The sequence below is a fragment of the Cornus florida genome, unplaced genomic scaffold, assembly GCF_030987335.1.
Source record: "Cornus florida cultivar Cherokee Brave unplaced genomic scaffold, ASM3098733v1 CherokeeBrave_3.0.0_Hap2_Chr04, whole genome shotgun sequence".
Lineage (NCBI taxonomy): Eukaryota > Viridiplantae > Streptophyta > Magnoliopsida > Cornales > Cornaceae > Cornus > Cornus florida.
The window spans coordinates 54,874,484-54,898,064 of record NW_026775574.1 but is presented as its reverse complement, the minus strand read 5'-3'; the positions used below and the strand labels follow the sequence as shown (position 1 = coordinate 54,898,064).

General features: G+C 38.2%; 1 protein-coding gene across 5 annotated transcripts; it reads right to left on the bottom strand.

Annotated features, from left to right (window-relative positions):
- Positions 1-1,525: 1,525 nt before the first annotated feature.
- LOC132303267 (receptor-like protein kinase FERONIA) lies at positions 1,526-13,119 on the bottom strand. Of its 5 annotated transcripts, XM_059800467.1 has the most exons (3): positions 10,104-13,119; positions 6,456-7,371; positions 1,526-1,791 (listed from the first exon to the last, which is right to left on the bottom strand). In XM_059800467.1, the coding sequence occupies exon 1, from the start codon at positions 12,974-12,976 to the stop codon at positions 10,307-10,309; it is 2,670 nt and encodes an 889-aa protein (XP_059656450.1). In that variant the 5' UTR covers positions 12,977-13,119; the 3' UTR covers positions 1,526-1,791; positions 6,456-7,371; positions 10,104-10,306. The 5 variants fall into 5 exon arrangements, with proteins under 5 accessions (XP_059656450.1, XP_059656447.1, XP_059656448.1 ...); XM_059800464.1 differs by lacking the exon at positions 6,456-7,371 and having other exon boundaries at positions 9,148-13,119; XM_059800465.1 differs by lacking the exon at positions 6,456-7,371.
- Positions 13,120-23,581: the final 10,462 nt, after the last annotated feature.

Below are 23,581 nucleotides of genomic sequence, written 5' to 3'. Positions count from 1 at the left end.
TGTTTGGTCACAATTGGCCGACCGAAATGGCCATTTCAGTCGACTACTATATGAGCTATTTTAGTCAACCGAAGCTCCATTTCAGTCAACTGGTTTGGTTGCTGTATGTGCATTTTGTCTCCTTCTTTTGGTCTAATCAATTTCAGTCTTGGAAAGTTGCTTGGCGTCTTAAAGAATTTATTTATAAGATATAATAATGATGTTAGAGTACTGGACTTAAGAGCGTTGACTTAAGTAACCTCGAGTTTGGGTGAGGATCCGGTTAACGGTTTAGACCTACGGGTTCGGGTCTTACATTAACAAATAGATGCATGCCTTTATTGAGCCTAGTGCTCTGCGGTAACTCTCTGTAGAGACCTTTGGCAATGTCTTCATTGCCCTCCTCATCGAGACCTCTACCATCTCAATCTTAGAGATGTTATGGAGAAAGAAAGAGAGATACTTTAATGTTGGAGAGATGATGCCTTCGTCATTTAAGAAAGAGGCCCTTAAAGAATTTAAATGGGCACTGTAGCCGCTATAGTGCCCATGGCTTCAAAATGAAGCTTACAAAATTGTGAAGGAACTTTTGGCAATTGTATTTTTCATTTATTTATTTATTTTAAAATGCCTAAACCCTGAACATATTTTTTCTATTTCAACTTTTATTTTTATTTTTTCAAAATGACAATTGAAAACTGAAAAAGAAAGTGCTACCAAACAGGGCTAAAGACTTTACGGTTGTTTCATTGTGTTTTTTTACCCGTAATTTAATTTAAATATAACCATTCATTCAATATTGGGACCACTAAAAAATCACATTAATTTACAAATTTTCAATGCTTGATTCTTTCAAAAGAAACAATAGAAATTTTCAATTTTTGTACACCACATGTACACAATTATCTTCCTTGAAAGTCAAAGTTATATGTAACAATCAACAACAAAACTATTATTTGGAGCAATAATTCGGCTATAATAGTATGATAAATGAATTAAAGAAATGTGTGTGGGAAAGAAACTTTCATTACTCCAGATAATATTAGTAGGAGTAACTTTGGAAAATCTTTATCCATTTGCGTGGATTCTCACTGGGATTAGGAAATCAACAGCCAGAGACAACGAAATGGGTGGTGAGCCGCAGTTATGTTTCTTATTATCCAAGATGTGAAGAACAATAAGGTAGGTGCGTAAAGGAAAAAGTCTTCCAATAATTAATGAAAATCCGTTAAAAGAGGTATTCTAATTTGAACAGTATTAGGTCTTCACTAATTAATTAAAATCAGTAAAGAGGTTTTTTAATTTGAACAATATTTATGTAATGAACCAAAAATGATACCAATCATATAAAAAAAAATTCGGCATGACCTCTGCTAAAAAGGGTTCTACACAACCTGCTGAAATGCATAAAAATGCAATGGCCTCTCTTAGACCTTCAAAACTTATCTAACCTATCCCAACACGCAATGCAAATAATACATTTCAACACTCCTTTCATCCATTCATTATGCCTCAACATTGTTCATTTGATGGTGGAACAGCCACATACCATTTAATCCAAATATCATAATTATAGTCCCCAAAAAAATGGCTAAGATCAAAAGTCCATGTCTTACAATTTTTAGACAAGTTATCTTAAAGTTATAGCCCATGAATATAATTACAATAACAAGAGTTCATAAGTCTCAGTACATAATACAACATGTTAAGTTTTAGAAAAATAGTGGGACTTAGATACAAAAATAACAAAATGATCATCTAATTCATACTAGGCCTACGGTGGAACGTCATCCGCGACTTCTTTTCCTGAACCTGAAAAATGTTAAGATGATGGAGTGAGCATAAGCTCAGTAGAAGGTGCCTAAGACACACCTCTTGAGACCCCATGAATCCACACAATGAATGGAAAATAGAGAAGATGGGAAAATGCTATGTCGGGGAGAAAATAACCACAATATCACATCAATAATCCAAGTCATGAATGAACTATGCCGTGCAAGGGGATGTAATGTCATACAATGTCGCTCCCCATTTCTAAAACCTTTTCCGTCATCATTTCTAAACCGTTAGTGCAACCCGGCCCATGGCAACTCCATGGTAGCACGAGAGAAGGATTGGCTAACTGTCCTTGACCTATGGCAACTCCATGGTAACATTTGGCCCAGGTAACTGAACCACACTAGGGTACTCTCCCCAGTTCCCTCTAGGCCACACTAACGCCATGGTCCCTAGGCAACTCCTAGGCGACAGGGTTTCGCAAACCCTTTCAAAACTTTTCCCCAAAAACCCATTTCATTTCTTTCAAAACTATATTCCCTTTTCTTTCCCAATGAAGTGCATGGATGCTTCATGCTTCACAATGTCATGCTAATAAATAATTTCATTCTTTGTAAGTCAAATATTCACAATATACATACCTTGTGGAAAATTTCTAAAATTTTATATCATGTTTTTAAGTAAAAAAATTCAGCAAATAAAACACAATAGGCATGAACTTATCATTACTTTAGCATGTTTATTCATCATATACCAACTAACAATTAGTCACACCCCATATATAACATATAACAAATATTGAATGAAATATACACAAATTAGGCATGTTATAGCACAAATTATGAAGAATTAACTCACAAAGTCCATAAATTGTGGACTAGAAACCCCTAACTCTTAATTGAAGAAAAACCCCCAAAATTCCCAAAATCAAGCCCTAATTTTGAAATCCAAGGGTTGTGCTAAATGGTGCTTAGCTCCAATCAAATCGATGGCCTCGACGAGCTCTTCGACTTTGCTTCACAAGTTTCTAACAAATTCTAAAGGGATAAAGCTAGATCAAGCCTAAAATGTGGAGGGAAAAAAAAGAAAAAAATGAAGTGCTAAGAGAGAGAAATTTTGTAGAGAGAAGTAAGAAAAGCAAAATGGGTTTGCAATGACCCATTAGTCATTGTAATGACTTAAAGTAAAAGTGGGTCCCGCAGCTAAAATAAAAAATTCTTTTAACATATATATATATATATATAAAACAAATCATAAACATTACATTCTCCCCAAGTTTAAAAGATTTTGTCCTCGAAATCAAGCCATACTTGAGGGAGAAAATAACTCTGGATACTTGGAGCTAACCTCCTGTTCAAGCTCCCAAATAGCCTCCTTAACTCCGTGATGCCTCCAAAGAACCTTTACCAATGGTATCGTCTTGTTCCTCAACACCTTTTGCCTTATGTCAAGGATCTGAATTGGTCATTCCTTGTAGGAAACATCCTCATCAATGTCCACATTAACCTAACTTAAAATGTGAGATGGATACGACTCGTACTTCCGTAGCATTGATACATGAAAGACATTGTGGACTCTGTCCATTTATGGTGGCAAAGCAAGTCTATAAGCAACCTCTCCTACCTGATCCAAGATCCCAAAAAGTCCAATGAATCATGGCAATAACTTGCCACTTTTCCCGAACCTCATCAACCCCTTCTGTGGAGAAACTCGAAGAAAAACGTGGTCTCCCACCTCAAAGGATAACGATCATCACCGTCTATTCGCATAACTCTTCTATCGGCTTTAAGCTGTGAGCAACCTCTGGCTGATTAGCTTAATCTTCTCAGTAGTCTTAACTAACATGTCGGGTCCTAAGGCGGCTGTCTCGGCTACCTCAGTCCAACAAACTGGAGACCTACAAGGTCTACCATACAATGCTTTAAATGGAGCCATTTGAATACTCGCTTGACAATTATTGTTGTAGGCAAACTCAATAAGTGGAAGGTGATCTTTCCAATTATCTCCCAAATCAAGCATACATGCCCGAAGCATATCCTCCAAGATCTGAATGGTATGCTTCGACTGGCCGTCCGTCTATGGATGGAATGCCGTACTAAAATGCAACGGTGAGCCAAACGTTGCGTGAAGTCCTTCTTAGAACTTCTAGGTGAACTTGGCATATCCCTATCTGAAATAATAGATACTGGAACTCCGTGCAACTTCACAATTTCCTTTACATACAATACACCAAGTGCCTCTACGTCATCTGTTGCCTTAATAGGCAAGAAGTGAGCTATCTTGGTCAATCTATCAATAATGATCCATATAGCCTCATTTCCCCTCTGTGACCTTGGAAGACCTATCACAAAATCCATAGCGATCTGCTCCCATTTCCACTACGCTACAGGCAATGGTTGCAACAAACCAGCGGGTCTCTGATGCTCGGCCTTCACCGGTTGACAGGTAAGGCATCTAGCCACAAACTATACAACATCCTTCTTCATTCCATTCCACTAATACTGTCTTTTCAAATTGTGATACATCTTGATACCACTTGGATGAACTGTAAAGCGGGAAGTGTGAAACTCCCATAAGACGACCTTCTGACAAATTGTGGGAATGACCAACAAACCTCTGAACCATAGATCGCCATCTGTATGCAAGGTCCAATCTTTTTTTGTCTTACCACTGGAGATCAAAGTGTGAATGGCATCTAAATCTGAATCATTTCTTTATGACTCAATCACCCGTCTGACAAGAGTGGGCTAAGCCACGAGACTAAACAAGAATGTTGACTCACTGCCATCATCATCATCAAAGCAATACAATCCCATTTTTGCCAAATTTTCAAGCATCTTCCACTTTCGAATGGCTAAACTGGTCAAAGTCCCTCAAGATTTTTGGCTTAAGGCGTTAGCTACCACATTTGCCTTGCTTGGATGATACTGCAAGTTAAAGTTATAATCTTCCAAAAACTCAACCCACGCATCACCTCTGTCTGTTGTTCAAGTCCTTTCGAGAGAAAAGGTACTTGAGACACTTGTGATCCGAGAACACTTCAAATCTTTCGCTATACAAGTAGTGTCTCCAACACTTCGAAGCAAACACGACTGCCACTAACTCTAAATCTTGAGTAGGGTAGTTAAGCTTGTGATTCTTCAACTGTCGAGACCCATACACCATTACTCTACCATCCTGTATCAACACACAACCCAAACCATCACGTAAAGCATCATAATAAATCACATAACCCAAGCCACGCTCGGGTATCACCAACACTGGAGCTGTAGTCAATCTTGTCTTTAACTCTTGAAAGAATGACTCACAGGCTTCAGTCCATGTAAACTTAATTCCCTTTCAGGTCAATCTAGTTATAAGAGCTGCTAGATGGGAAAAATCCTTCACAAATCTATGATAGTAGCCCGCTAGACCAAGAAAACTTCGGATCTCAAAAATATTTTTGGGTTGCTCCCAATTCAGAACTGCCTTTATTTTTGAAGGATCAACTGAAACCCCACTTTCTGAGACAACATGCCCTAAAAATTACACCTCTTATAGCCAAATCTCACACTTTTCATATTTGGCGAACAAATGGTGCTCTCGTAGAATCTACAACACTATACTCAAATGGATCTCGTGCTTCTCCTGAGTCCATGAATATACAAGAATGTCATCCATGAAAACTACCACAAACTGATCCAAGTAATCATGGAAGACATGGTTCATTAGGTCCATGAATGCCGCTGGTGCATTAGTCAGACCAAAGGCCATGACAAGAAACTCATAATGTCTATATCGTGTATGAAGCGCTTTCTTTAGGATATCTTCATCCCTAACCCATAACTGATAGTAGCTTGACCTCAAGTCTATCTTCAAAAAATAGCAAGCTCCCCTCAACTGGTCAAATAAATAATCTATCCTTGGCAAATGATACTTGTTGTTGATGGTAGCATGATTTAACTTCCGGTAATCAATACACAACCTCAAAGAACCATCTTTCCTCTTAGCGAATAAGACTGGTACGCCCCACGGTGACACACTTAGTAGAATGAAGCCTTTCATCCTCAAATCATCAAGCTGCTTCTTTAATTCTTCCAACTCTACTGGTGCCATACGATATAGTGCCATAGAAATTGGTGCGGTACTGGGCATCAAATCAATAGCAAACTCCACCTCTTGATGTGGAGGCAACTCTGTCAAGTCCTTCGGAAAAACATCCAAGAAGTCACGAACAACTGCTGGATAAACCCCCTCTGCAACACCATTTTCTTCGGCTAAAAGACTAGCCAAGCAGTAATCACCACGACCTCGTCCACGAACCCCGTACAATGATGGAGTATGGGAATCACTCCGATCTCTCATGAAAAAGAAACAGTCTCCCTTAGGAGTACAAACTATGACTCCACCTCTTAAATAGTCGATCGTAACACGAAAAGAAGCTAACCAATCCATCTCGAGAATGATATCAAAACTAGTCAACTCCAAGAGGATAAGGTCAAACATAAGAGTCAGTTCGGCTATCACAATTGAACAATCCCTCACAACTTTGCTCAAAGACACTATAACCCCAACTGGTATATCAAGACACAACGCCCGATCCATAAAACTGACCTCTAACCCCGATACAAGTGCAAATGATGATGATATGAAGGAATGAGATGTATCAAAGTCAAATCAAGAACTAAATACTGGGAAAATAGCTCAGAGAATTGATGGACCTGTAGACGTATCAGCCTTGACAACAACATAGACACGCCCCTGTGGTGCCTGTGCCTGTGAAATGCCAACCTGAACACCTGACTGCTGTATTGACATAGTAGGAGTATCTCTCCTAGCTGGTCGTGAACCCTGAGAAGACATAACAGGCTATGGTGGTGGTGGTGATTTGAAACCTGACTGAGATGTAACTGACTGTATCGGCCTCTGCTGTGACCCTCTGCCACTACCAGTATCTGCTTTCCGATTCGGACAATCCTTAAGCCTATGGCCCTAGTAGCCACAACCAAAGCATACTCCCTAATTAACCGATGTCTGTGGACACTCTGCCTTGTAATGACCTGGTTGATTGCAATGATAGCAGACGACACCACACCTAGAAGACCCTACTGGCATAAAGGTAGTAGGAGCAGATCGTATAGACTGTTGTCCCTAAAACTGAGACAAACCACCCTTAGTCTTCTTCCATGACTACCCCTCTGAAGATGATCTCGCATTCCTCTTTTGCTTCTACTGTTCTCTTCCTGTATTTTTATCTTTAGCTTCCTCCTCTAACATTAATGCTCTTTCCACTACCTCCGTATAAACCTTGAAGTACTGTGCCGTTATCAATAGACTCATTTGGTAATAAAGGCCAGAGACAAACTTTCGAGTCTTGTCAGCCTCATTTCTTACTAACTCAGGTGCAAAGAGAGAAAGAGAGGTGAACTTGTTTTCATACTCCATCACTGACATATTGCCTTGTATGAGATCATCAAACTATTTCTTAGTTCCCACCATATCTTCAACCTTGTGCTGGTTAGTGACCGACTTCCACCAAAGCTTGACGTCCTTGGAAAATTTATAAGTGGCTAAGATAATTTTCAAATGATCATCCGTCACATCCATAGTCGAAGTAGTCATCCGCTACCATTGGATCTGCACCACCCTCAAACATTATTGGCATCAACTTTGAAAACCCAAAAATCAACTTGAGACGTTTTACAGTGGCATCGTGCTATAAAACAAGAAAATGGTTCAATAACGATAACACTAAGGTCCAATCGTAAACAACTCAACACAAAAGGATACTATATTAACACTTAACATGCAATGCTATGCAATAAGCACATTAGCATAAACATAGAAGCACTTAAGCAAGTAAACAGTTAAGCATTTTTATTTTTATTTTTTTTCAAATAGCAAAAAAATTTTGCAATTAATTAAATAACAATGCAAATGACTTCCCAAATAACCCTATGTAGGCCTCTACCTGTCGTCGTAATGGTTTTCGAACCATTGCTCTGATACCAAATTTTGTAATGAACCAAAAATGATACCAATTATATATATATATATATATATATATATATATATATATATATATATATATATAAATTCAGCATGATCTCTGCTAAAAAAGGTCCTACACAACCTGCTGAAATGCATAAAATTGTAATGGCCTCTCTTGGACCTTCAAAACTTATCTAACATGTCCCAACATGCAATGCAAATAATACAGTTCAACATTCCTTTCATCCATTCATTATGCCTCAATATAGTTCATTTGATGGTGGAACAACCACTGACCATTTAGTCCAAATATCATAATTACAGTCCCAAAAAAAATGGCTAAGATAAAAAATCCATGTCTTACAATGTTTAGACAGCTTATCTTAAAGTTACAGCCCATGAATATAATTACAATAATAAGAGTCCATAAGTCTCAGTATAGAATACAACATGTTAAGTTTTACAAGAATAGTGGGACTCAGATAAAAAAATAACAAAATGATCATCTAATCCATACTAGGCCTGCGGTGGAATGTCATTCGCTACTTCTTTTCCCGAACTTGAAAAATGTTAAGATGAAGGAGTGAACATAAGCTCAGTAGGAGGTGCCTAAGACACACCTCTTGAGACCCCGTGAATCCACACAATGAATGAAAAATAGAGAAGACGGGATCATGCCATGTCGGGGAGAAAATAACCACAATATCACATCAATAATCCAAGTCATGAATGAACTATGCCGTGCAATGGGATATAATGTAATGCAATGTTGCTCCCCATTTTCAAAACCTTTTCCAATATCATTTCTAAACCGTTAGTGCAACCCGGCCCATGGCAAGTCTATGGCGCCATGAGAAAAGAATTTGCTAACTGTCCTTGACCCATGGCAACTCCATGGCGTCATTTGGGGCCCAGGTAACTCAACCATGCTAGGGCACTCTCCCTAGTTCCCTTTAGGCCACACGAATGCTATAGTCCCTAGGCAACTCCTAGGCGGCTGGGTTTTCACAAACCCTTTCAAAACTTTTCCCCAAAAACCTATTTCATTTCTTTCAAAACTATATTCCTATTTCATTCCCAATGAAGTGCATGGATGCTTCATGCTTCACAATGTCATGCCAATAAAGAATTTCATTCTTTGCATGCAAGTCAAATATTCACAATATATATGCCTTGTGAAAAATTTCTAAAATTTTACATCATGTTCTAAGTCACAAAATTCAGCACATAAAACACAATAGGCATGAAATTATCATTACTTTAGCATGTTTATTCATCATATATCAACTAACAATTATTCACACCCCATATACAACATATAACAAATATTGATTGAAATATACACAAATTAGGCATATTATAGTACAAATTATGAAGAATTAACTGACAAAGTCCAAGAAATTATGGATTAGAAACCCCTACCTCTTAATTGAAGAAAAGCCCTAAAATTCTCAAAATCAAGCCCTAATTTCAAAATCCAAGGGTAGGGCTAAATAGTGCTTGGCTTCTATCAAATCGACAGCCTCGACGAGCTTTCTGACTTTGCTTCACAAGGTTCTAACAAATTCCAAAGGGATAAAGCTAGATCAAGCCTAAATTGTGGAGGGAAAAAAAAGAAAAAAATGAAATGCTGAGAGAGTGAGATTTCGTAAAGAGAAGAAAGAGAAGCAAAATGGGTCTGCAATGATCCATTAGTTATTGTAATGACTTAAAGTAAGAGTGGGTCATACCGCTAAAATAAAAAATTCTTTTAACACACACACACACACACACACATATATAAAATAAATCATAAACATTACAATTTTGGTCCTTACTAGTGAGGATCTACACCACTGCTGATTTGGACTAATAATAAATTGAATTGACAAATTCTATTTATTATCAAATTCAATATAATGGGGTAAATACCCATTTACCAAATCAGAGATGGTGATTTAACCATCTATTATTGGTCCACATTAGCGAGACCTAAGTATTGTTCTTCTAATTTTTATAGAACTTTATTGAAAACATATTTCAAATGTAGGATTTTGTTGTCCAAATAAATTTTTTTATTGGATTTTATTGTGTTTAAATTGCAAAACTCGATTAATATGTAATTTTTCAATCTAAAAATCAACATAAATTGCTAATGAAACTTGTAGTTAGAGGTGGTTGCATCTTTCAATTTCAAACATAAAAAAATTTATTGGATGTGTACACCCACTGTAAGAAGTGAACGATATTTAGGCCTACTAGTTTGTTCTATTTGTCGAAATGGAACAATTATGGTCATTGTTGGCTTGAAATGAGACTTCATTTCAAACCCCTGAGACCATCAATAATCTTTTATTGTTTCTGTTTGATAAATAATCCTTTAGCTGTGAAGAAGGTACCTCTGTCAAAGGAAAATCATTTGTCGTCCTTGATGACCTCTTCTACCCCAAAGAGGTCTAGTTTGTTCTATTTGTCGAAATGGAACAATTATGGTCATTGTTGGCTTGAAATGAGACTTCATTTCAAACCCCTGAGACCATCAATAATCTTTTATTGTTTCTGTTTGATAAATAATCTTTTAGCTGTGAAGAAGGTACCTCTGTCAAAGGAAAATCATTTGTCGTCCTTGATGACCTCTTCTACCCCAAAGCATGTCTCTCCACCCCGATGACGGTCCACGGTTACCATAGTCATTCTTTCTTTTCCCAATGTAAGTGTCTTTACTTGTTTTGGGTGTACTACTCTTTACCTTCTTCTTTGTTTTGATTTCTGATTCCTTGGTTGTTAGGGGACTAGGATCGAATGAAACAATCCCATCAATTTGCTCATCTTTGCAAGATTCAGAGACTCTAACAATCTCATCCTCTGCATATGAATCTGCCCCTCCTTGCCATAGCATCATTGCAAATTTGAGGCTCTCCACCACATCAGTCATGGTAGGTCGTTCATTCGGACTATTATGCAAACATTTGATGGCAATATTGGTAAACTCCCTCAAACAATGTGGCAGCATCTGCATCCTCACACTAGGGTCAATGATCTGATCAAGGGTTCCCTCTCTGAAGGAGTGTTGGGCCCACAATGCTAAACTATGCTGCAGCTGCTCCTCAAGCTCGACATCCACAGCCGGCCTTCCACATAACACTTCAAACAATACCACACCAAAGGCATATACATCAGATTTCTTCGTCAATCTACGAGTCATGAAATACTCAGGATCCAGATAACCGAATGTGCCTTTAACGTTGGTGCTAACATGGGTGTGCAATAGGCTTGTAGTATCCATTTTGGACAGGCCAAAATCTGAAATCTTAGCTACCAAATTTTCATCCAGCAAAATGTTTGAGCTCTTGACATCTCGATGAATAACTCCCCTACTTGTATGTAGGTAGTCTAGCCCTTGTGCCGCACCAATGCAGATGTTGAGTCGTTGCTCCCAAGTGAGAGGTGAATATTCACTAGGACCCTTCCTTTGATTTTTGAATAAATGATCACCAAGCGTTCCAAGGGCCATGTAGTCGTAGACAAGGATCATCTCTGGACTTTGGTCACAGTAGCCAATCAGAGAGACAAGATGATTGTGCCGGAGCTTTGAAAGGGTCTTGATCTCTGTCCAAAATTCGTTAGCCCCTTGATTGGAATGTAAATTCAAACGTTTTATGGCCACAGTACCGGTGGTCCCAAAGATCAGGCCTTTGTATACTTTACCAAATCCACCACTCCCAATGACAAGTTTATCATCAAAGTTGTTTGTAGCCAACTTGATCTCAACAAGTGAAAAGCGTCGGCATAAATCCTCCTCCTCCACCATGCCCATTGATGATGGTGAGATGTTTCTTTCTCCAGCGTTTTGTTCCGGAGATATATTAATCAATTGGTGAATGATGACATTTAACAGAGTAAGAATAACTATCATACCTGTTACAATCGCATTTCTACTGCCAAAAGCTGATAGTAATTTTCGGAGACTCGTGGTCCAAGATGTCGAAGTATGTGCAGTAGAAATATTGTTGGAATCTGCAAGATTGTTGTCCGGGTTGCTCAACTTGAATATCTCAATCCCTTTTAGGATTCCGTCAGCATTTTTACTGCTCGACTCATACTTGGGCTGCAAAGTTATAATTATGTCACGCTTGCCTTCCATCTTGTTGCCTTCCATTAAGGCCATATAGTCCCTATATATTGCAGCAATCCCACTATTACCGCTCCAATTGATTACAAGTGCATCACTTTCAACCATGTGACCATTTATTAAGAGAGCAAACTGTTTTTGGCCACTGTCAACGATTGCAGGTTCAAGCTCACAGAAATGGAGCCTAACCAAATACCTGAATCCCAAATTTACGGGTAATTTCCAAGTGAAGCTCCCAGATTGTTTGTTTGAACCGATTGACCAGGCTGTTTGATAAACTTCAGGTGGTGCTGTGTATGTGGGTATGTTTGTGTATGCGTTGCTTGTACTTACTTGTAAAAGACCTGATTGTAACAAGTAATTCTTGTCCTCAGACCACGCGCGGAACATACCGCCCAAATCTTCTACCGACAAAATGAATCTCCCTCCCACGTTTAACCGGTGAACCATCTCCAGTGCAGTGCGGTTATCAATAAAGTATCGGAAACTAGTGCCCACCACACGAGCGCCCAAACCACCATCTGGAGTGTAATAAAGACCAGCTGGCATGGAAACAAACTCAATTCCATTGATAAAAGAATATGCATCTTTGGAAGTAGTAATTTGAGATGGAGAGAATGTGATGTTGAACACTCCATTTTCTACTACATTCACACAGAATTCTTTAGCAAAATACTTTACGCCCAAAGCATCAGCATAAATGGAAGGACTAAAGTTGCTGAGGAGAGTGTAACGACCAGCTCTAACAGTGAAAACCGCCTTGGATCTTTCGAAACCACGGTAAGAAACTGGATAGAAGTGCAGGCGAATGAATTTTTGACCCGACCTTAGTTGAAATGTATAGGTGAATTGAGAACGAGAGAGGCGAGCGGTCATGTATGGAACAGGATCGATGAAAAGTGATTGGTGGACAGTTTTTGAGCTCACTGTTTTGCCTTCTAGTTGTTGTGACGAAGTCAATTTATCTCCGACCCATTCCCGGCCATCAAAAGCAGATGAGTTGCCGGAGGAGCCGCAATTAATGGCTATGTCTTCAACGAAATAACAAGGGGGGTCGGAAGAGTAGTTACCAGTGAATCTAAATCCAAGATGATGAACAAGGTAGATTGAGAAAATAATCCCAAGTGGAAAGAGATGCATGCTTTTTGGAGTTTGGGACAGAACCAACGTGTTCGTTTGTTTAGCAAAAAATAAAATATGAACACACTCAATATGCAGAACTCAATTTGCATTTGAGATGAGAGAGAACAAGTCAGCAAACATCATCTATCAGTTCTTCTTCAATACTTTTCTATTTTATTTATTATTTTTAATTTTTGGCAGTTTAGGATAAGAACAATGATAAGAGTAGAATATTATTTGGACAGTGACTTTGCGAATGATAATGTGGTTGCTAACAGGTCCACTCGTTTTAATGTGATTGGCTCACTCACTCAACTTCCTTGGCTGCGAATGTCAAGCCAATGTGATTTATTTAATTATTATTTTTTTTTTCATTTGAAAGGCACAAAGGTCAAGCCAAAGTGACAGTACAGAGGCATAAACTAAGCCAAATAAAGACATACAAATCATGAAATAATACAAGAAAAATGAAGAACATGTTTCAGATTTGTTGAGAAATAGCCACCGCTCTAGAACGAAAATCACTAAGGGAGAAGAGTAGCAACTGGAGTGACCAAAGGTCAGGCCATCATCAAGGCAACATCTCCATAGCTGCATCTACAAGGCGCGTCCACACACCTAACACTGCACAAGATCAAATCAAGCCGGAGAAAACAAAAATCGACCTAGATAAGAGATCCAGCCGAAGGGAAAACAATAGATCCACCCTGTTGAGTCGGAAACAAACCAAACAAGAGCAAAACTAGCCACACAAAAACAAAAAAACCACGTAAAAACCACTCACATGGCAAATTTATTGAGACACGTCGAGGTTATTAACTTGTGGGACGCAAGCAAGGGCACCTCCCCACTCCCATGGAAGGGATTGGCTTACAGGTTCTTCTAGACAATTAGACTTAACATAGTTGTAGTAGGTTTGGATATTGAAGGAGTGGACCTCAATAACCTCTCCCTTCTCCTTTTCACTTCCTTGCCATATAAAAGTTGTATTTATTTGCCACTTGCTTCAATTTTTGTTTTTTCCTTGGGTAAGTTAGATATTATTAAAAGAAAGGAGAAAAAAAACACACACACAAATATAAGCTACTTGAAATTATAAAGATGGGTTTGTAAGAATTGAAATTAGTCATTGTGGAGGGAGAAATCTCCCTGCCAGTGAAATTTAACCACGTCAGCAAAAGAGTTCAGAATCACTTCTTTCGGGCCATCAAATATTTAAGGCCCAAATTGATCAGCCCAAAAAGGCCATAGTCAATATCTCAGCCCATTGATGAGCACTGAAAAATGCTTAGGCATTCTAGTACCTTTATCTATCTTACTTTACGATTTCGTATTATTTCAATTTTCAGGCACTTGTCCCAAAAATAAGCTAACTCAGCCAAATAAGAGCTTAATTGAAGCAATTCTGAAATTAAACAAAGAAAAGAGCAAAGTGGAGGAAGAAAGAAGCAAAATGAAGGAAAGCAGCAAATTCGATCGATCCAAGTCCAAGGTTCGATCGATCGAACATTAATCGATCTCAGTACTTCAAGATAGATCCAAGCCTTGACCCAAAAGCACTTAAGTCCAAAAGTTCGATCGATCCAACATCATTCTTCGATGGATCGAACACCATTATCCTTATCCAAATGATTGATCTTATCCATAACTGTCCACCCACTAACAACTTTTGTCCTTTTCCCATTTATATCTCCCATAAATATCTCGGATTTGTCTTTTTCTAAAAAGCTCAGCCAGTTGGATCGATCCAGCCTAAGTTCGATCGATCTCACTTACTTTCGATTGATCCAAGTTCGAGATTCGATCGATCGAACTTCCTCCAGTGCGAAAAAGTTAAAATTCCATCTCATTGAAAGTTGTCCTTTATCCAATCATTAGGGAATATTGTGTGCACGACCCCAGCTCATTTTGGGTGTCATTTTGACCTACCTATATAAGGATAAGGATTGCTTTTTCAAGGGGAGCCAATTGAATATTCATATCATCTCTTAGAGAGGAAGTTTAGAGGAGGAGGAGGCTAGAGACACCATTGGAGACTCTTCATCAACAAAGAGCAGATTTCAACTATTGAATTAGCTCTTGAGGGTTGGAGCATCATCACCATGAGTGGCTAGACATCCTCTTGGGGCTAAAGTTAGCCCCAAGCATGCTTTCTATATCTTAATCTTGTGTATTATTGAGGGATTAGTGTTGTAATTGATGTTTTGACACTTTGATATATATAGATCTTGTTTATTCAATGATTTATGTGGTTTAATGCTTCCAATTGGTCATTTCATTCTATCCATATGTCTATGTATGCTAGAATAGATGTTCATGTGCTTATCTCTAGATTTTGTGTTATTGCTGCATGTCTATGTGTATTGATGCTATAGATTTAGAGATTGTCAAAACATTGTGCTTAAAAGAATGCTTTTGTGATTCTCTTGATGGTTCATGCTTATCTCTTGATGGATTGTGCGTCTCCCCTAGTTTATTTTCATGCTAGGAGTGTAGATGTAGTGTAGTTGTAGTGAAGTGTTAAATGGGAGGATAATCTATGCTTGTTGTTTGATGATCTAAGCTTTTGAATGCAATTAGCATATATCTCTATCCTCGTGTTGTATTTGGATTGTGAGCTTAATGAAAGGATTAATGACTTGTTTTGATTTGTTGTGCCTTTCACATGTTGTTTAGACAATATATGCTTCATAGCTTAGATATATTGTGCCTTTCACATGATGTTTAGACAATACATGCTTAACTAGTCATCCTTACTTGTTGAATCAACCAAATACACACACACCAATATTGCAACCCACTATTTGCCCTCATTAATCACTTGTCAATGATATAGAAATGCATTGCTTGGTGGTGATCTCTAAACCCCAAGATCTCTCTCTCTCTTTTACTTACTCTTAATTGCACTCTTTTACTATTACTTAGTTTAATTTAGTTGCTCTTTAATCAACTAACCAACTAATTATTTGATCACTCGACGTACTAGCCCCAATTGTGATTCCACGACATTGCTCGATCCTCATAGTCCCTTGGGACGATCCCTACTCACTCTTGCTATGTTAGTAGTAGTGTTGGTAGTAGTTTTTATAAATTTAAATTTGACCCAAAAAGCTTTTCTTGAACCTCACATTCACTACATCAATTTGGCGTGTAGGAACAGCGACGCTTCCGTCACCCATTATGAGACTAATTGAAGTTATCTCTCCGCCCAATACAATTCATGATAAGGATCAGATCAATCACGACATCAAAGGAGCCTCACATATGAGCTATAAGAAGAAAGAGCCCCCTATAGAAGAAGCCTCATATGGAACAAAATGTAAAAGGAAAATGGTAAACAAATCGTGGGGGCCAAGTAAGGCAAGTCTTACCATAATTTTACCACCAAATCTTGTATAAATAGACGCATGAACTTATAAGGAAAGATATCGAAAAATTCCCAATTTTTATTATGCATTATTTTTATTGTTTTCATTGAGTGTGTTGTTTTTATTCTTTGACTCATCAGAGTTAACAAATTTTTGCATCTATACTTTGGTGCTGTTTGTGGGAAGCGTATAGAAATATACCCCCACGAGTGATTAGTTATTTTTTTTATGCGACTACTGGTGTCAACCAAATTAATGTGATAGAATGTGGCCAAGTTTAAATTTGTAAAATGCCACTACCACTTCCAACTAAAAATATAGCTAGAGTGAGTAGGGATCGTCCCAAGGGATCGGAGGTGTATTTGTGATGGAAATTAATGTCGGATTAGTAGGTTGAGTGATCAAAGATGATTGGTGGTTGTTTAGTTAAACTACAATGCAATTAAAGATTAATACAAGTAACAAGCAATCTAGAAAGTAAGGAAAAGATATAGGAAAGAGGAATTGGGGCTTTAGAGTTCACCACTAAGCTTGACTTCACTAAATACTAGCAATTGTACATTAATGGGGAAATTAAATTGTAACTTGTGTGTGTGTGTGTGACCTCAATTGAAACTAAACATGGATGGCAAATAAGTATAGATTGTCTAGCCATTTGTAATGAAAAATACAACCTATCAAATGAGACTAATTTTCATTCAATAAAACCACAATGAATGCACACACAATTATCTAGAAACATACACCTTTTGCATTCATAAGTATGGAACATCAAGAAACAAGAATAGATTGTCCACCTATCTAAGAATTTAAAGCAACTACACTACATTTAAGCTAAAGACATAAAAATTAAACTAATTAAACTAAGGGTGTGGCACAATCTATCAAGAAACAAGTGTGAACCATCAAATAAATCACAAGAGTGTTCAATTAAGTACTATGTTTTGATCATCACTAGATTAACATCATCAATACGCATAAACATGCATTAGTTCCATTAAATCTACAGAAAAGCACATGAATCATCCATTCTAGCATACATAGACATATGATTAGAGATAGATGATTAATTGAAACCATTAAAATCCATACACATAAAGTAGAAACCACAAGATATATATATTAATCCAAGATCAAAACATTTGTTACAATTAAATCCCAAAAAATATACAAAACACTAGGTCTAAGAAGCAAACTTAGGGGCTATCTCTAGCCCCAAGTGAAGGATTTAGCCACTCATTGCAGTGGTCATGGAACCCTCAAGGGCTAACTTGGAGGTTAACGTCATCATCTTCATCCTTGCTTTCTTCCCAAAACCCTAGTTCTAAAGAGCAAAAGATATTTTTCTATTTTTTTTTTCTAATGAATTCTCTATATGTCTCCACAATAATGCTCAATAAATCAATTACATACTCCTTTGAGTAAGGACTAAGTTAGAACTATAGCCTCTGATTGGAAGAATTTCGCAGCTACACAAATTAGGTAGAAAACGGTGCGCTCGGGAATTAGACAGCTCATTGCCAGTAGCATTTTCGATCGATCGAAGATTTTTGATTGATCAAACACTTGGCTTTGATCGATCGAAGCTGACGTGGCACAAAATATCTTCCACGCTTCATCCCATTGGCTGAGCTGGCACCGCTTTGATTTCGATCGATTGAAGATCACTTCGATTGATCGAGACTACCCTTCGATCGATCGAAGTTCCCCTGGTGCATTTTTCTTGGCTTCTTTCCATCTTTGCTCCTTAGCTCCAAAAGTGGTCTAAATGGCTCTTATTAGCTTGTTTATACTTTATTCACCTAAAATAGGTAATAACACAAATACGTATCTAAGACATAAAAATAAGATAGATGAATGGATTAGAATACCCTAGCTTAAGTGCTAAAATGCGTCACATTTGAGCACTTATCAACTACATTCTGGGATGTCGACTGGAGGTGCCACAACCGATCAATAGACGGAACTAATGCAGAAGATGCGAGAGGAGTTCCTACAATAATTCGAGATGCCCCGACAAGCAAACAAAGCCAGCACGTCTCAGATCGCGTTGCTCCGGCAACAGAACGATGCTCTATAGGTAGCTATGGAGCAGATAGTTGCAGAACCACTGCCAAACAATGCCACTTTGCTAAACGGAGCCCAAGGAGCCCCTCTCCACCACGCTGTACCTTTAGCGCCCGAAGCCAACGAAAGTCAGCAAGCGCAGAGGTCGAGACCCAAAGCTTAAGTCAACAAAAGTCGGCAAGAGCAGAGGACGAGAACTGAAGCCAGAGCTTTGGAGAACCACCCTTATCATTGCGCACAGGAGGAACATGTCGAATTCAGCCACAGACCTATAGGATGGTTAAACTGAATCCTAGAGGCCTTCAATGAAAAGAGGTTCCTAAGGATTCAGATGCCAGCGGAGATGGTTAAAGAATACAAGGCTTCTCTAATGAAAACTCCATTTACCGATGAAATAAACTATGTTAAGAGGTTGAAGAAGTTCACCACGCCAGTCTTTATATAGTTCAACGGTACGGGAGACCCTTCCCGACACCTCGATCACTACTCCCAGAAGATGGCTATGGATAACCGCAATGATCCCTTCATGTGTAAGGTATTCCCAACTAATCTAACGGGAGTAGCACGAGAGTGGTTCAAAAATAGGCCACATAATTTGATCCCGAACTATGAAACTCTGTGCACTATATTCTTGGATCAGTATTCCGGCAATAAAAAGTAGAAGAAGACTATTGCGAGTCTCTTCATTATCAGGCAGAAGAGGGGAGAGCCTCTTCAGGATTTCTTATCCAAATATAATATGGAGGCTTCGAAAATACTGGACTATCATTCTGCAATAGTTGTGGAAGCATTTAAGATTGCCATGATTCAAGGGACTAAGTTCCATACCTCCTTGGTCAAATACTCTCCTCCAGACATGCAAACTCTCTTAATGCCATGGCGCAGGCTTACGTATGACTCAAGGAGAATGTAACCAATTGGGCTCAACATGCAACCCTCGTCACAGTGGAGAATAAGTCCCGGGAGAAAGCCTCAGGCTCCAAGAACTAAAGGAGTCAACATGCCTCAGTGCCAGTAGTCCAACCACTAGAAAAGAAACAGAGAGTTGAGGAAAGGCTAACCCCTCTCTGAATGACCTTGGCTCGATTATTCCAGGAAAACAAGGCAAGGTTCGTAGCCCCCCAACCGATCCGGCAGCCTTTAGAGCAGAGGGACAAAAGTAAGTATTGCGCTTACCATAGGGACTATGGGCATACCACTAATGATTGCAGGACCCTTCGAAGATAAGAGGAATCCATGATAGCCAGAAGAGACCTAGCGGACTACATTGGTCCAAAGGAATAGCCAAGGCCGAAGGAAGTCAATCCTAGAAGGGTTGAAGGTAATCAAGTGAAAGTCATTCACGCGATATATGGAAAGTCCGTAAAAGATTAAGAATCAGAAGAGGTGTACCGCTCCAGGCTAAGTGTAGTCCATAAATTGAGGAAATTATCCTCAGTTAATACTATCACCTCTGGCAATATCAGGATCAGATTCAGAGATGAAGATTTATCCAGAGTGCAGCTTCCCCATGAGGACTCACTTGTCATTAGCCTTTTAGTAGCAAACCGCCTTATCAAAAGAGTCCTGGTAGACCCTGGCAGCAGTGCCAACATCATAACAAAGGTAGCCACCATATTATGGCCCGGGGCCTGAACTGGGGCAGCTAATGAGTTAGGAGCTTGAAGGCCAATCTGGTCACCCTTCACCATTTTTGTAAACAACACCTCGGCCTACTGAGCTTTTAGGCCTTCAGTGTAAGGATAAGAGACACCCATTTCCTTATCAAAGGACTCTGGCATCCTCTGTGTAACAAACTGAACCCGAGGGTTTGAATCGTTAACCGGGTCCTTATCCGATCCTGAGGTCAACTAAGGACACTACCGTCCTTTCCTATGTCAATACATAATATACGTGTCATCCAAGGGTTTATAAAAATAATAATAATAATAATAAAATAATAATAATAATAATAATAATAATAATAAAATGAGATCATAGCTACAAAAAGTGTCAAAACAGTCCACTAACTCATCAAAACCAGTAGAGGAGCGTCGTCCGCCACTTCCCTTCCGATTCCTGAAAAATGTTAATAATAAAATAGGGGTGAGCCAACCGCTCAGTAGGAAGTGTCTAAGACACACCTCTTATGACCCCATCAATCCACGCAAAGAATAGAGTATAAGTAAATGGGATCATGCCTCAGGAAATAAGCAAAGAAACAATAACTACAGTATGAATGTATACAAGTCATCCGACCACCAACTATACAACATATGCCAATGAAATGCAAAGTCATGCCAATGTCACTCCCCGTTTCCAAAACAATTCTATTTCACCTTTTCAAACAGTTAGTGCAGTCTGACCCATAGCAACTCCATGGCGTCACGAGACGAGGATTGGTTAGCTATTGTGAGATATATTTTTGTAAATTGGCATATTTCGTTAACAAAACAAGTGCTAGTTGAGTTGTAATTTCAGTTACTATATTAGACTTGACATCGACTACGGAATTCAGAGGTTGAACAGAAGAGGAAAGTACTTTTAATCATAGAAAAGGAAAGAACAACACATTAGGACATCATTTCGCACTTAGGACACAATTACCTACATAGTATACGTTTAGAGTTACCAAAATACAGAAAATCCAAGTTTCAGTTGGATTTTGTCTAGTGGGAACCGGTAGGAGAAATGGGAACCATTAGCCAAAGTATGTCGGAAAGGCTTCTGACCTTCTTGAATGGGTAGCAAATTTGGGAACCGGTAATAGAAGTCCATCTTGAACCGGTAGCCAATTTGGGAACCGGTAGCAAGAGTCCTGACAGCATTAGAACTTTCAGTTTCCTATTCTAATTGTTTCTTTTTTATCCCAATTTCTTTCCATGTCCTACGCATAAAATTTCCTTTATTTTATGAAGGAATAGGACTTTGCAAACCTCTATATAAACCATGTCATATATAAGGTTTATTAACAGCTTTTGTTATATAAATTCATTATTTTTAAAAGCCTTAGGAAGTTTCTTTCTCTTAGAAAATCAAAGTTAATTTTTCTGTGGTCTTCCTAGAACATACACATATTCACCTAGTTAGGTTAGAGTTGTGGAGTTCGAATCCTGATCGTGATCATACAGTCGTATTAACAACGATTAGATGAAGCAGATCTTCTTTTACATCATTTAGACGATTGAAGAACATAAGTAAACGCAATCACACTTGGAAGGGTTGGAGCATTCGTGGAGTATTGTCTGATCTACCTACTACTCTTCTACAAATATCTAGTGTAAGCCTAAGATCAAGTTGCTGTTGGACGGGGAGTTGTAAAGCCAGAGGATCATCAGCGGTTGGTATGGTGTAGAATAATAGGGTATGAGCCAGAGTCAAAGTTCGGTATACTTTGTTCCAAGCATAGTGGATTGGTTTACTTTGGACTACACAAGTTCACGAGGTTTTTCCCATAACAGTTGACGTATTTTATCAACTGGGGTTTCCTCACTAAATCCTAGTGTCATCTCTAACTTTATACTTTGCTTTATTTTATCTGTATATAATTAACTATTTAATTGCTAAAATATAAAATAAGTAAAGTTGTTGAGGACACAGATCTGTTTTATAAAACAAACAAAAACTTTCTAAGTAATTTCCGCTGCGTACAACTCACAGCTATCCCCAACCACATCGCAACTCCAAGGCGTCACTGGCCTAGGTAGCTCAACCTCACTAGGGTCTCTTCCTAACCTCTCTAGACCACTGGGCGACTCCTAGGCGTCTGGGTTTTCGCAAACATTTTTCAAAATGTTTTCCCCTAAAATAATTTCTTTTACTTTTTAAAATACTTCTCCATTTTTCTTTCCCAATGAATGCATGGATGCTATATGCTTCCAAATACCAATTCAACCATAGGATTTCACACATTCCATTTACATCATCATCACAATTTAATAGGGATTTCTAAACGTTCATTTTCATATACCATAGCATTAATTTTCATAGCAATTAAAAATCATGGAGCACACAACATGTCATTCCTAAGCATACTCCTTCATTTCAATATAAATAATCATGTTTATGAACTCAATCAACACATAAAACACATTTGTCATCTTGCATAGATACAACCACGACAACAAAAAACATGGTGACTAAAATTAAGCATACTTATAGTCAAATTTCAAGTGGAAAATGCACAAGAAAACAAAGAAGTCATGGATTAGAGCACCCCTACCTCAATTTGAAAAAAAGCCTAAAAAATACCCAAAAATGGAAATCCCAAACGGTGGCCAAATGATACTTTGCTTCGATCAAAAAGAAGATCTCGACGCTCTCATCAACTTTGCTTTAAGTGGCAAGATCAAATTCCAAATAGAATTGTGTAGATCAAGCCTGAAAAGAATTACTCCTCATTTGATTCTTAAGTTTCCAAGCCTTCGGCCTTTTGTGAACTCTTGGCTTCTGCTCTGTCTGTGCTTCTCAAATTTTCGCTCTCTCAGTATAAACTTACAGACTCAAAACACCTTTATTTAGAGGCACAATATCAACTGCTCACCATAAAAAAAAATAAAAAAAAATAAAAAAAAAAACATAGCCACGCGATTAAAAACCCAAAAGCATTTTGGCCACAATTCTCCTAGTGGGTCTCGCCCCACTTACTTTTCTTTATTTCCTTTTCTTTTTCTCTTTTTCTTTTCTTTCTTTTTCCTTCTTATCTCTCTCGACTAGTAGCCACCTACTCTCTTCTTTATCTGATTCATAATATACATACATATATATATATATATATATATATATATATATGTATATCATGTGTATGCATACAACAAAAATCAAAACCCATTAACTTCATTAAATGGGCCCCCCAAATAACATCACCATTTTCTTTTCGCTTTTTCCCACCAAATTGGGTAGCCCCTTATCCCTTCAGAAGCTACAATATATATATATATATATATACACACACACACAATTGTAACCAAAAATCAAACTAACCCATTAAATAATTCAAATGTGTAAATCTCCAAATTAAAATTAAATACTCAAGGTGACCACTAAAAATTATGAAATAAATATAATTTAAAATCCTAAAAATCTGGGTTGTCACAACCCTCGTACACAACAACTCCGGTAGCGGGTCCCACCTGGACCTCCCTGCCCGAAAAATGGAAAAATGCCAAAATGACAACTAATGCATTTCTGGGAGTCTTGAACTCAATGA

Coding starts and splice junctions, on each gene's coding strand:
- LOC132303267 (XM_059800464.1), bottom strand. CDS start 12,976: ATGCATCTCTTTCCACTTGGGATTATTTTCTCAATCTACCTTGTTCAT.